This window comes from Oryzias latipes, chromosome 15, assembly GCF_002234675.1.
Source record: "Oryzias latipes chromosome 15, ASM223467v1".
Lineage (NCBI taxonomy): Eukaryota > Metazoa > Chordata > Actinopteri > Beloniformes > Adrianichthyidae > Oryzias > Oryzias latipes.
The window spans coordinates 22,983,541-22,995,576 of NC_019873.2; the positions used below are offsets into that span (position 1 = coordinate 22,983,541).

At 40.8% G+C, this 12,036-nt stretch overlaps 1 protein-coding gene across 4 annotated transcripts in view; it reads right to left on the minus strand.

Annotated features, from left to right (window-relative positions):
• Window positions 1–12,036, minus strand: part of slit1 (slit guidance ligand 1) — a 93,669-nt gene that overhangs the window by 16,066 nt on the left and 65,567 nt on the right. For 2 of the 4 annotated variants that reach the window (XM_011484466.3, XM_004077152.4), the window contains exons 11-20: window positions 9,516–9,587; window positions 9,367–9,438; window positions 9,101–9,244; window positions 6,792–6,955; window positions 5,199–5,222; window positions 2,797–2,941; window positions 2,644–2,718; window positions 2,398–2,541; window positions 1,139–1,282; window positions 887–1,053 (exon numbers count right to left, since the gene is read on the minus strand). In XM_011484466.3, coding sequence (XP_011482768.1) covers window positions 887–1,053; window positions 1,139–1,282; window positions 2,398–2,541; window positions 2,644–2,718; window positions 2,797–2,941; window positions 5,199–5,222; window positions 6,792–6,955; window positions 9,101–9,244; window positions 9,367–9,438; window positions 9,516–9,587 — 1,151 coding nt within the window. The remainder of the gene's footprint in view (window positions 1–886; window positions 1,054–1,138; window positions 1,283–2,397; window positions 2,542–2,643; window positions 2,719–2,796; window positions 2,942–5,198; window positions 5,223–6,791; window positions 6,956–9,100; window positions 9,245–9,366; window positions 9,439–9,515; window positions 9,588–12,036) is intronic. The other 2 variants (XM_004077151.4, XM_011484467.3) reach the window with 1 other exon arrangement.

Genomic DNA, 12,036 nt, shown 5'->3' on the forward strand with positions numbered 1-12,036 from the left:
AAACCTCTGAACATTGTCCGAGTCTGAAATCAGGTTTTTTTTTAGGGTGATTCTAACTGGCAAAACTGGCTTTCAAAGTTTCCCACATGTGAATAATCTCTCTCACTGTGGAATGATGGACCTCAAACTGTCTGGCATTGGTTTATAAACTTTCCCAGAATGATGGGCATCAACGATCGCTTATTTGAAACCATTACTGAGCTATTTCCTCCACGGTATTGAATGAACGCACCTGAGTGCACCAATTCTGCAAACTGCTGAGACTTCTGCTTTTAAAGAGGTCATCAAGTGTTTCTCACAGGGTTGCACCTCAAAATGTTGCTCATCATTTTAAGATGGTAATTATTTTTGTGTGATCTTTTTTGAAAAATTAGAATTTCATCTTTTGGAATTGATTGAATGTCTCTTGTCGTTAACCTCTTACGTCCAGCAGTGACTTCCCTTCTAACCTTCAGTTAGCGGAGTGTTAAGACAAAGAGGAAGTGAAAAATGGAGAAACCAAAACAGGGTAGGGGGAGAGGGGCCTCACTAATGTAATATTGAACAGCAAGAGCAAAGAATGGAAGCTGCCCCAGGCCTGAAGATAAGTCCAACACTCATTCAGGTGCAAATGGGTCGACTGACTGGTCAATAAGGCAAACAGCTCAATAGCTCCACTCAGCCCAACATCGACCAGAGCTTAGGAAATGTTGAACAGCAATCTATTCAACAGACAAAAGTGTCTCACAATAGTGGCCATATTTAAGTCTATCGGAGACACTTTCTGCATTCTCCTCATGTGTTGCAGACCAAAGTTGAAAAATCCTTTATCTTCCACTGTTTTAAGTAAAAGTATACAAAAGTAGAAGAGATAAAAGAAAAGCTAGCACAGGAAGGAAGCACCTACCCTCATCACAGCGAAAGTCAGGCAGAGCCACATCCTGCAGAGGGATTTCCTTCAGGAAGGCTGGGCGCTGGCAGCGAGGGTTACCTGTTACAATCTTCCTACTCCTCAGCCAATCGCCCAGCCAGGCCAGCCGGCAGTCACAGTTGAAGGAATTTGCCAAAAGGTTCCTAGGAAAAAAGATTGTAAAGTAGTGTAAAAACAACCTGAAACCTGAAATAACCTGAAATAAAAGTTTGTTTGGCAGGTTCTTACAGAGTAGAGAGGGTCTGCAGAGTGTCGAAGGCTCCAGGAGTGATGGTGGTCAGCTGGTTGTCGTACAGAGACAACAAACGGACGTTGTGGAGTCCAGTGAAGCTGTCATTGTGAACGCAGCTGATCTTATTGTTCCTTAGCATCCTGAAGAGAAACACAAGTCCAGAGCTGTAAGAATCTGAACTTTCAACGAGTGAAGGATTTTAAGTCTTAGTCACTTGCACCCGTACGGGGTTGACCCTTCTGGGTACTACAAGTTTTTAGGTTGTTGAAACCCGGGAAGGGTAGTAGCCAGGAGTGGCCACATCTTAAAAAGACATCATGAAAATGGAACGTGCCATTGTAGGCATGTGTTAAGTATATCGTGAAAGGATAATGTAAGTTTTTTGCACTTATGACGTAAGGGTGATGCTGTCGTTTGGTGCCCTCTCGCATTGCAGGTGATATGCAAGTACCCATAGGAAGAATGTGTAATGCCCACACAAACCATGCTCTGATTATCTAATTTTCTAATTTCTAACAGTCAGGCTGCACACACAGGGCGTGCAAGGAGCATGCACTCATTCCTTGATTGGCACTACTGGGCCCCTTGTGCAGTGCACAGGTTTTGGGGGTTTAAATATAAAAAATCTGTACCATCTGCCTCCATCCCACCTATTTCCCCCTTTACTATCAACAGCTGCTCTCTGGCCCCTCTGCTCAACATATACTGCTCCTGCTGTCTTAATAAAGCTTAAAGCATCACCCAGGACAGTTTTCATCCTGGACATCGCCGCTGGGAGGCGAAACAGGTCACTAAAAACAAGAACAAACAAACTAGAAGAAATCCTCTACTCCAGAGCTGTCTGAGCACTAATTGCAGACAAAATTCCACATTTTTACTGTTTTCGTGTTGCTTTTTAGAAGTTTTGTCATGTTTTTTACATTGTTTTTGCATTGCTTTTGCACAAAGAAGTTGCTGCTAAATTTGGTTGCACTTGTACAATAACAATAAAATTATTCTGTTCTTTACTATTCTATTCTACTTACCCCTGGGTTGTATAAGTGTTTGCTATGACCTGTTGCCACAGCAGTCCCATAGATAAAATGTACATGAATATTTTTGCTGTACGGGCTCACCAAGCGGTCTATGATCTTCAAATATTCTGCAGGCCACCTGCGTGCCCCTCACAGGTTTTCCCATTTTCCCCCGCAGACAGCCTATTTCTGGCCATAAGGGCAGTTGTGACTAAGACATTACACGTCTGCACGCCACTCACAGCATCCTCAGTCCCTCAAGGCCCCGGAACATTCCGCTCCGAACCGAGTCAATTTGATTGGCGGTGAGATGAAGCTCAATGACAGCTGATGCACCTTCAAATGTCCCATCTTCAATTTCTGTGATCTTGTTGTTGCTAAGGTTACTGTGGAATAAAAAAAAACAACAACAGCATAAACATCAGCATTTCAAAGAGATAAAAGCAGCATAAAACCTGCTGGACTGATTGGTGAAAAATTTCCCTCACATTTTCTTCAGCTGTGCCAGGTTTTTAAACGCTCCGTTCGCATCCAGACTCGTGATCTCGTTGTTGTTGAGGCGGCTGGATAAAGGAAGATCACTCAAATGAGACAAAATTTTTTGTTTTTCCAATGTACAGGCTTGTTTTCCTCGTGCTTACAGCTCAGAGGTGGATGAAGGGATGTGCTCAGGGATCTTGGTGAGCTTCAGGTTGGAGCAGTCCACTACATTGGACTCACAACGACACTTGGGAGGACAAACCGGATCGCTGTTGCAGGCATCATTTAGACGGACGTCTTCTGTACCTAAAGGAGAAAAGGTCAAAATGCTCTTTAAAATTTAAACTTCACATCTAAGACTGCCAAAGACACCCATGTCTATCCACGGGGATCTCTGAGAACACTTTAGCTTGTCCTAAGAAAACCTGAGGTTGAATTAGAAGATCTTGAGGACAAGCTTTCAAACTGCAGGATGGACACAAAAACAGTGAACTAACGTTAATTTGTTTTTTTTTAGTGAAAGCAGTGAGGGGAAAATAAATTAGTTAAGCCAAGGTGCCCCAGATCGAGGATGTTGAGGAATGGACAGATGATCTGGTGAAGAAGCGAGCACTGAGAGAAAAGACAAAAAAGAAATCCCCAAGGGAGACAAAAAAGAAAGAAAAAAAACATCTAACGATAGAGGGGGACAAAAGGTGGGATGGTCTAGATACCCGATGCTGAAAAAGACAGAACGAGACAGCATGTGGGACGTCTTCCTGCACCTCCTCTGTCTATGAATAGACGTTACGTGCCAAAAAGTGTGCTGCCAGTTACATCATGGCTGCTCAATAATGAAGCAGCGGTGGGAGTTGCCCAGAACGCAGTGTCTGCGCCCGTGTGGCTTTGTGCTGCGAATCATTGTCTGGGGGACGTGTGTGTGTGTTCATGCAGCGGGCAAATGATGCATTTGGAGGCAAAAGCCCAGCATCCTCTGTCAGGAGGTTTGGGTCCCTATCGTCTGAGCGCTGCCCCTGAGCCTTAAGGATTACGTCAGCAGGACACTCAAACCACATTCGTGAACAAGAGAACCTCAAGATTCTAGAATAATAAAATGCAGCACAAAAACTGCAGGAAACAGCATTTAAAACCACAACTTAGCTGAGTACCTCGTTGCTGACTTTACAGAAATATAACTTAATACAACTGAGAGAGAAACTTGTACTTGTTGCCCATGCAAACACTTTTCCTGTCATTTCCCATAGCTGCTCCTTGAAGGGTGCAGACAGACACAGTAATGCCCGTGATTAAGGAACTTTCCCTCACAGGGCCAGACAACAGGAAAAGGCATTTCCTGCTCCAGAGAACGCAATGAAAGTACAAGAGAAGCGCTTTGATCTTCAGGATGTGGAGGAGCGTTGGGATAGTTTGCGAGGCTGAGTCATTGTCGTCGTCACAAGTGCGTGGTGGTGACACTTTTACTGTCAGCACTTTTGCACGAAACAGAGCCGGACGAGGTTTTTCCCTCTGGGGTAAGTAAAAATGACTCATCGCTGGAGTTGAAGAAGTTTGCATAATTCCCTGCGGCTCAGATTCTCATTATCAACACATTATGGAGATCCCATGCAGTCAGTTGTGTGTTTGGAGTGAGTGTGTAGCTGAGGCTTTTGTTGTTATCATTCAGGAGGATTGGAATTCTTTTTAATCACATTCGACTTTGATCTCCTCATTTGTTCTCTAAGTCAGCTTTATCTCAGCTTAAGACAGAAAGACATTAATTTACATGCAGTCACTCATAAGCAGCACCACAAACACACTCACACTGACACACTCCACTGCCCCTCCTAGTTATTTTCTTGGAAGTGCTCTTGTTAAGACGTCCGGAAACATCCGCTGATAGGAATCTGGGTTCTCTGGTGGGCTTTATTTTCTTTAGTATTGCTGATAAAGAGGACACATTTTCTTTCCCCCCCTCTCCTTCCATCAGTGACTGAAAGTTTGTACTGAAGCCAAAGCAAAGTTCCACTTCCTTCAGACTCAATATGCTGAGGCAGACAAAAAAAAGCAGATGATTGCACAAGACGCTTATCTGTCTTTTTTTTTTTTTTACTTTAATTGTTATTTTTGGGCCAAATTACTCAGCTTAACATTCTTTCAAAGCTTCATTTCACTTTTAGTATCAACTATTCTGAGTTTTTGTTGGTGAAAAAAACTACAGTACTCTGAGTTAAATGAGTTAAAGGTTATTACAGCCTAGCATTTGGTATGAAAACCCCCAAAAAACATTTGGGCTAATATAAAAAAAACAAAAAAACAACTACATTATTTTCACCTCATCATCATGTCTTTTATGGCTAAACCTTTTTATTGCAATCTATTTATAACTTATTTTTGAACAACGCTGCTTTCTTTGAACCTCTCAGGAGTCCTGGTGGAGAAATATATTTTCATGGCTAGGAGGAGTGATTGCAGAAAAAAAAGCTTTAATAAAGCAGCTTTTTTTTGGTCAATGGTGGAAACAAATGAAGTGGCAGAAATACATTATAGGACAATGAAGGGTGTGAACACTGACAAGATCACTCACCTGGGATGACGTACTGCTCTTTGGCTGATGGAAGAAAGAAAGAGGGACGGATGTCAGTGGGAGGGGTCAGGTGTGCATAGCTGTGGCTTTGCTATGCATTAACCGTCATATATAAAGTTTATATAAGACGGGTCATGATGGTTAAACACAGATGCTGAAGTATCTGTTTATGACAATATGGAAAAAAAAAACAGCGTCTAGGTACAACGATGGTAAATATTTGGCTGTTGCTAAGGAGGAGTGACACGAGGGAATAAGGAGGCAGCAAAAAAAACCAAAAAAGAAACAGAGGGGAAAATAAAAGAGAATAGCACATGGAATCTTTTCTTTTCTTTTTGCCAGGACTGTCCAAACAAAAAAAAAGTGTTAAACCTCAGCAGACGACACAGCACAGTGCCTAAACACAAAAGCGGGCACAAAAAAGAGGAAAGTGGGGGGGATGACCGGGCATGAAGGAAACCTGAGCCTGCTGAGCTGTGAAGGAGCTTGAGGTGGGACAAGACCTACAGACTGGCAGAGGACCGTGGAGTGGCAGGTACCTATATAAACTGGTGATCTCAGCTCACTGCGGTTTGAACTTGAAACTAGATTTTTATGTGAAGAGAAAAGTTGAGTTACTTATTTTTTTTGCAAAATGTTGCCGTGGCATTGCACTGCAACGAGAGGCATTCTAAAAAATGGGACAAGAACACTAATCTTCAGAAGAAAATCACTAGAAAGTAGTAAAATGATCTGTCCGTGCGCCAAGTAATCTTTACAGAGATCAGAATCTAGTAACAAGGAGTTGAAGACAAGCATTCAAAATGAAAAAGACTTAAAATTGAATCTAACACTGCGTAATAGCACTTTCTTTTACTAGTTCTGAAGAAATAGTTTGTATTTTTGGTGGTTTATTTTGATTACAGCAAGAAAAAAAACTAGTGCATAAGTGGAAATGAATCATTTTGGAAGAAAATGTGAACAAAATGAGAATACCATCTTAGTACAAGTTGGCCCATCTTAAAAACTCCTCATAAAATCTAACACATTTTATCTTAATTAAAAAAATCTAAAAATGGTTAAAACTGTCTGAGATGTTGTTTTTCCATGTTATGAAGTAATTATGTTTAATAATATGCATTTAGATATAATTTTAAATCAATTTTTTTCATTGTCAGTATTTTGGAGCCAAAGGCTTTGGACTGATTTTAATAATAAGCTCTTAATTAGACCAAAAAAGAAAATAGTTGACTTTGAGAAAAACTGGAAAAGGTGTAGAGCATATTTAAATCGAAAGAACCAAATACCTGTTAAAATATCTAATTCTTAAATCAAGGTTTACAATTCTTGCAAGCATCACAGCATACGATGAGTAAAGTGAATGTGGGGCATCAGTGCAGCACAAAATAGGCTGGATAAACCTTTTTAGGAATGATTGCTGTTGATGCTAAAGAGGAAAAAGCAGAGATAAAAGCCTCTCCCAGTGGAGCAAGCAAGGAGGAACCAAAACAACAAAGTCTGCCTGAACCGTTAAAAAAAGAAGAAAAAAACAAACAAGAAGAAACCTCAAATAAACAAGCGGGCAAGTAAAGTAAGGGGGGGGCTTCAGCCTACCAGAGCAGCGGAACTTCTTGCTCTTGATTTGTCCAATCCGTTTGTTTGCAAGGCGGCGAGGGCTGGCGCAGCGAGCACCGCTGGTCTCAATGGGGTTGGAGCGCAGGTAGTCTGCCAGCCACTTCAGGTTACAGTCACAAATGAATGGGTTCTGGGCCAGGTGGCTGAAAACAGGGGAAAAAGGAGAAGGAAAAATCATGATGAAAAAGTAAGCACGAAAAAATATTTCAAAGATCCACTCCAATAAAATTGTGTTTGAACATGTTCATGTGGCATTTTCCTAATGATGGAGGAATTATATTAAGAAAATTAAGCTCAAGATTGCATTAATGTATTATTTTTAATCAAATCAATAAGAATCAGACAAAAGAAACTGTTTGAAAATGATTGTAGTAGTGACGTAGAAACTATTGGCAGGCCAAAAGCTCCATGCTTCCCTCTATTTTAATGTATCCACCAAATAGATCCATGTAGGTCTTAATTTTCCTCGTCTGAGCAGGAATCTGGATCTAAACTGTACGGCTGGAAAGCTGCATTATTGTTTGCCACTTTTGTTACACTGCTATGTTAGGTTAGGGGGTGTGATGGGCCACAAGCTAGCAGAGAAGTGTGTGAAGTGATGGGTGACAGGAAGTAGGGGCAGGCTTGATCCACACCAACGGTCCTGCCCACAACTTAGTGGTGAATTTTTAATGAACTTCTGCTGCTCTGCAGAAACTATGTCCTAAAAAACAAAATAAGTTTTTTGATTATGGCCAAAGACGTCATAATTAAAAGACCACTAGGAATGCTTGGAGTGAGACTTTAACAAGCAATATCGACCACAAAACTTTTTTCTGAAACTTTAGTGAAATAGATTTACTTTAGTAACCTTAAAAAAACAGAAAATGCATGCATTTTGATTAAACATTTAGAACCAGTTGAAATTTATAATGCACAACTACAATAAATGCAGCAGAATATTGTTAATTCAATAAAATATTAACTTTTTAAAGATCATGTACTCTCTTTCTTAAAAACTCCATTACAATGGTACATTCTAACTGGGAAAGTTTTGCAGTTTTGTTTTTGCTGTCAGGCCCTCGCAGCAAATGTCTGCAGTGTTGTGTTTATTGCTTTTCATAACTTTGGTTCGGTTGTGAGATCCAGTGACTCAGACGTTACAAAATAATTCAAACTGTTCTAAATCAGCTCTAATAATTTCCTTTTTTCTTGTTCAATTTTCTGTTGTGTGGGTTCATGCAGGGTTATCCCAGACCTCAAAGCTTACACTTTACAATTTGTGGTGAATCCTACGGTTTCACTCTCTTGAGGTTTTCTTTTTTAAAGCACACATGGATTACATTTTTCTTCTTTCGCTCCATGTTCTTTTCTCTCAGCTGAATGTCGTCAGAGTGTTTTTCTTTGATAAAGTCTCGGTTTATTCTTATTTGGATTTGGATTATGTGAACATCCACAGATGCTTTCTTCAGGTGGCATTGGGGAATCTTTATCTAAATCAGTTTAGCCCTCCCCAACATTATCGCTGCTGATTTGTCTCACGTTTCTTTGTTAAAAACAGCCTGTTTGACCAACTTTTGGAGCTAATCTGTGAAAGTAAAAGGTAAATGTTTTTTAATTTTTTTATTAGCTCTACTATTTTTGAGAAACTTCACATTTAATGGATTCATGTCTTGTATGTATGAGTACAAATATGTCTGATTAAGAGTAGCATACATGTGCATGTGGATACATATATAAGAATCTGTATCTCTTTTACTTTGAATTTTTAATTTTCCCATGAAGTCACAGTTAACCATCAAAAGTTTGATAAAACTATGTACAGATTTCTTTAGTCTTCTTAAGTATTTTGTATTGATTGTTTAAAATGAACCCATTCAAAATCCAAGCAAAAAGGTGTTTAAATCTTATGGCAGCATTGTTTTCTGAACCTGTTCCTTAGGAAACCTGTGATTTGTTGCATTTTCCAAACACGCCTTGGGAGGTCTGTATTAATAAAAGTGTAGGATTTCTCTCTCATCTTAGCAGATAGAAGTCTGTGTGTGTGTGTGTGTGTGTGTGCAGGGGGGGCTGTTGTTGCAGAAGCAGATGAGGGAAAACTGGGTGTGGTAAACACTGTTTAGGCCCCAGAAGAGGTGCACTTCCATGTGTGAGCATGATGATGACAGCTATCAACTCTCTACTTGATACCATTCCTGTGATGTTACACATAGCAGCAAGTAAACAACTACTGTTTTGGCTCATGTTTTATGGTTGCTGCTCCGCATGTGTCAGAGCATGCTCAGTGTGTCTGTGTGCGTTTCACTCACAGGGTCTGTATGGCCCGGAGAGACGTGAAGGTGCCTTTGGCGAGGGTTTGGATCTTGTTGTCGTAGAGAGACAGCAGGGAGAGATTCTGCAGGTCCTGGAAGGTGTTGGCACGGATGCAGTGAATCTTGTTGGCATTCAGCAAGCTGAGAAAATAGAAAAGAAACGAAAAAAAGTATGTAAAAGGAAGCAGATTGTAAGCTGCTATTTTAATTATTTTTTCACAGAAAATTCTGTCTAGAAGTTCAATTTTCAAAGTTACACTTACAGTAGTTGTAACGCATAGAGGCCATCAAACACCCCCTTGGGTAGGTCAGTGATTTTATTTCCATAAAGCACACTGAGAAATCACAACAAAGGTTTTAGATTTAGCCGGCTACAGCTCCTAGGGCACAAACACAACACTAGGACACTTACAGGGAGTTAAGGGAGCGCAGGCCCTGGAAGGCATCAGGAGCTATCTCTGAGATCTGGTTGTTGCTCAGGTCTCTACAATAAAGACAGACAGATAGGTTCAAGCCAACATCCTCTTCTGTTAGAGAGACTCTACCCAAACAGCACTAGGAACTCTTGGTGTCACAGTTAAAGTGGACACTTGAGGCAAAAGAAATGGATTGAGATAAAGCCTCAGTCCTGATGGCACATCTCCTCGAGGAAGGATTGCAGCCAATCCAAACATTTTCCTTGTATTACTTGTGGCTTACAAAACCGAAGCTCTGTTGTGATGCGCCAGTGCGAGCGAGAACGTGACGCCGAGCTGTAAGCTGAAGCAAAACACAGAAGACTGCCTGGAAGCATAACTGCTGTTAATAGGATCTGCAGACCTCTCCTCACAGGGTAACCACTAAGCCCATGTGCCTGTGAGTGGATGTGTGCGTCTGGGTGAGTAAAAGCAAAAGTAAATGAGAAGCAGTGGGAGAAAAAGGCACTAAGACGTAGAAAAGGACTTAATGGAGTACACGAACTGAACTCCAGTCGACTGGATTCCTTTGAAGGAAAATCATCATGTGGTGAAGAAGAGGGATATTTTCTCATTTGGGGGTAACATTGAAATAAGTACCCATTTGTCTTCTTGCAGGGACTGAGGTTTCCTGGAAATGAAAATGAAGGGAGGGAGCCAACATGTGCGCTGCCGTGTATCTGTAAACTCAGACAGCGGTGAGTTTGTGTATATGTCGGTGTGAGACGACTGTTACACCATGCATGTCTGAGGGAGGGGTTCATGGAAAGTTCATCCAAACTGAGACAAGGTGAGAGGGAGAATGCAAAGTTGATATTCTGTGGAAGATCATCATGGAAGCAGACATCATTTTGGATGAATTCTTCCTCATCTAGCTCACGTACTTTTCCTGCCATTAAAGACCCACTCCAACGAAAATTGTGCTTTTGGTGTTTTTAACATGTTTTTGTGGCATTTTCCTCATGATGGAAGACAATGATTCATCTTCTGCCGTTTTATCCCTTTCGGGGTCACGGGGCTGCTGGAGCCTATCCCGGCCACTTGTGGGTGAAGGAGGGGGACGCCCTGGACAGTTCGCCAGTCTGTCGAAGGGCCGCAATCACACTCACATTCACAATCACACTCACACCTAGGGACAATTTCGAGTTGCCAATTGACCTATGAATCATGTTTTTGGTCAGTGGGAGGAAGCCGGAGACCCCGGAGAGAACCCACGCATGCACAGGGAGAACATGCAAACACCACACAGAAAGGTCCCCCATTGATGTTCTGGTTCAGGACTTGAACCGGGGGCCTTCTTGCTGTGAGGCAAGAGCGCTAACCACTGTGCCACCGTGGAGCCTGATGGAGGACATAAATTAAGAAAATCAAGCTCAAAATTACATTTCTTCTTTTTTTCAGTTGGAAATCAGGATCAGACACAAAAATGCCATTAAAAAAGCTTGAAGGTGTGACGTAGAACATAGCGACAAGCCACGAGTTCCCTCCTGCATCCCGATCTGATGCATCCACTTGTAGACAACTAAACCCATGTATGTTTTTGTTTTCATCAGAACTGGAATCTGGCTCAAAACTGTACGGCTGAATTGCTCCGATATTGCTCGCCATTTTTGCTGCAGCAGCAGTGTTCGGCTGGGGTGGTGGGGGGCTTATCATGATGTGCAAGTTGAACATTTTAGGTGAATGTGGAAAAAAGTACTTTTTACGAGATTTGGCTCTGTTTTTGTGACAGGATCAGCATTTCTACTTTTTTAACTCTAAATCTGTTAGTCAACTTTTTATCCATAATTTTAAATATAAGTGATTAAAGTGTTTACGGAGCGTTCTCAAGTAAGCGGCTCAGTTTCTGTAACCCTTTATCACTATGTGACCTTGTCTCTGCGGCACTAACCCCAGCTGGCACTGATTCTGATCCCCTGACATCTTGCAAGCTTATAAGAAGATACAGTCTGAAGAAATAGCCTTACTTGGTAATTACTTATAAAATTTATTCTCACAGTTGTTTATTTTAAATTGCAGGTGTAAGATTAGAGCAAGGTCTCATTACCAAGCCATTTGATTTCTGAACAACACAAGTCATTTAAATATCAGTTTGTCACATTTTTGTTCCTAAAACCAGTGTTTGTTTGGTATCTAGTGATTAAATTGAATAAAGTTTAAAGTTTCATTGATGAAACGATGTGTTCTTACATCACAAACTAGCAGAAAATCTTTTAATTTCAAGGAAAACAAAAAAAGTTACTTTAAAAGAATGTATTACATTTTTTTAAAGTTAAAATCAATTTTATTGAATTTATTTTTAAATACAAATGTGTGGTTGTCAGTTACATTTACAGATGCCAGCTGAATCCCTCATATCTACCCATGAACAAAGTTGTCTGATGTTAAAGAACAGATAAAAACGAAACATAAATACTGTTAAATAAACAATTTTGCCGTTAAAATTCTAGCTGGTTTTGGTTTATACGTATGCTGTTC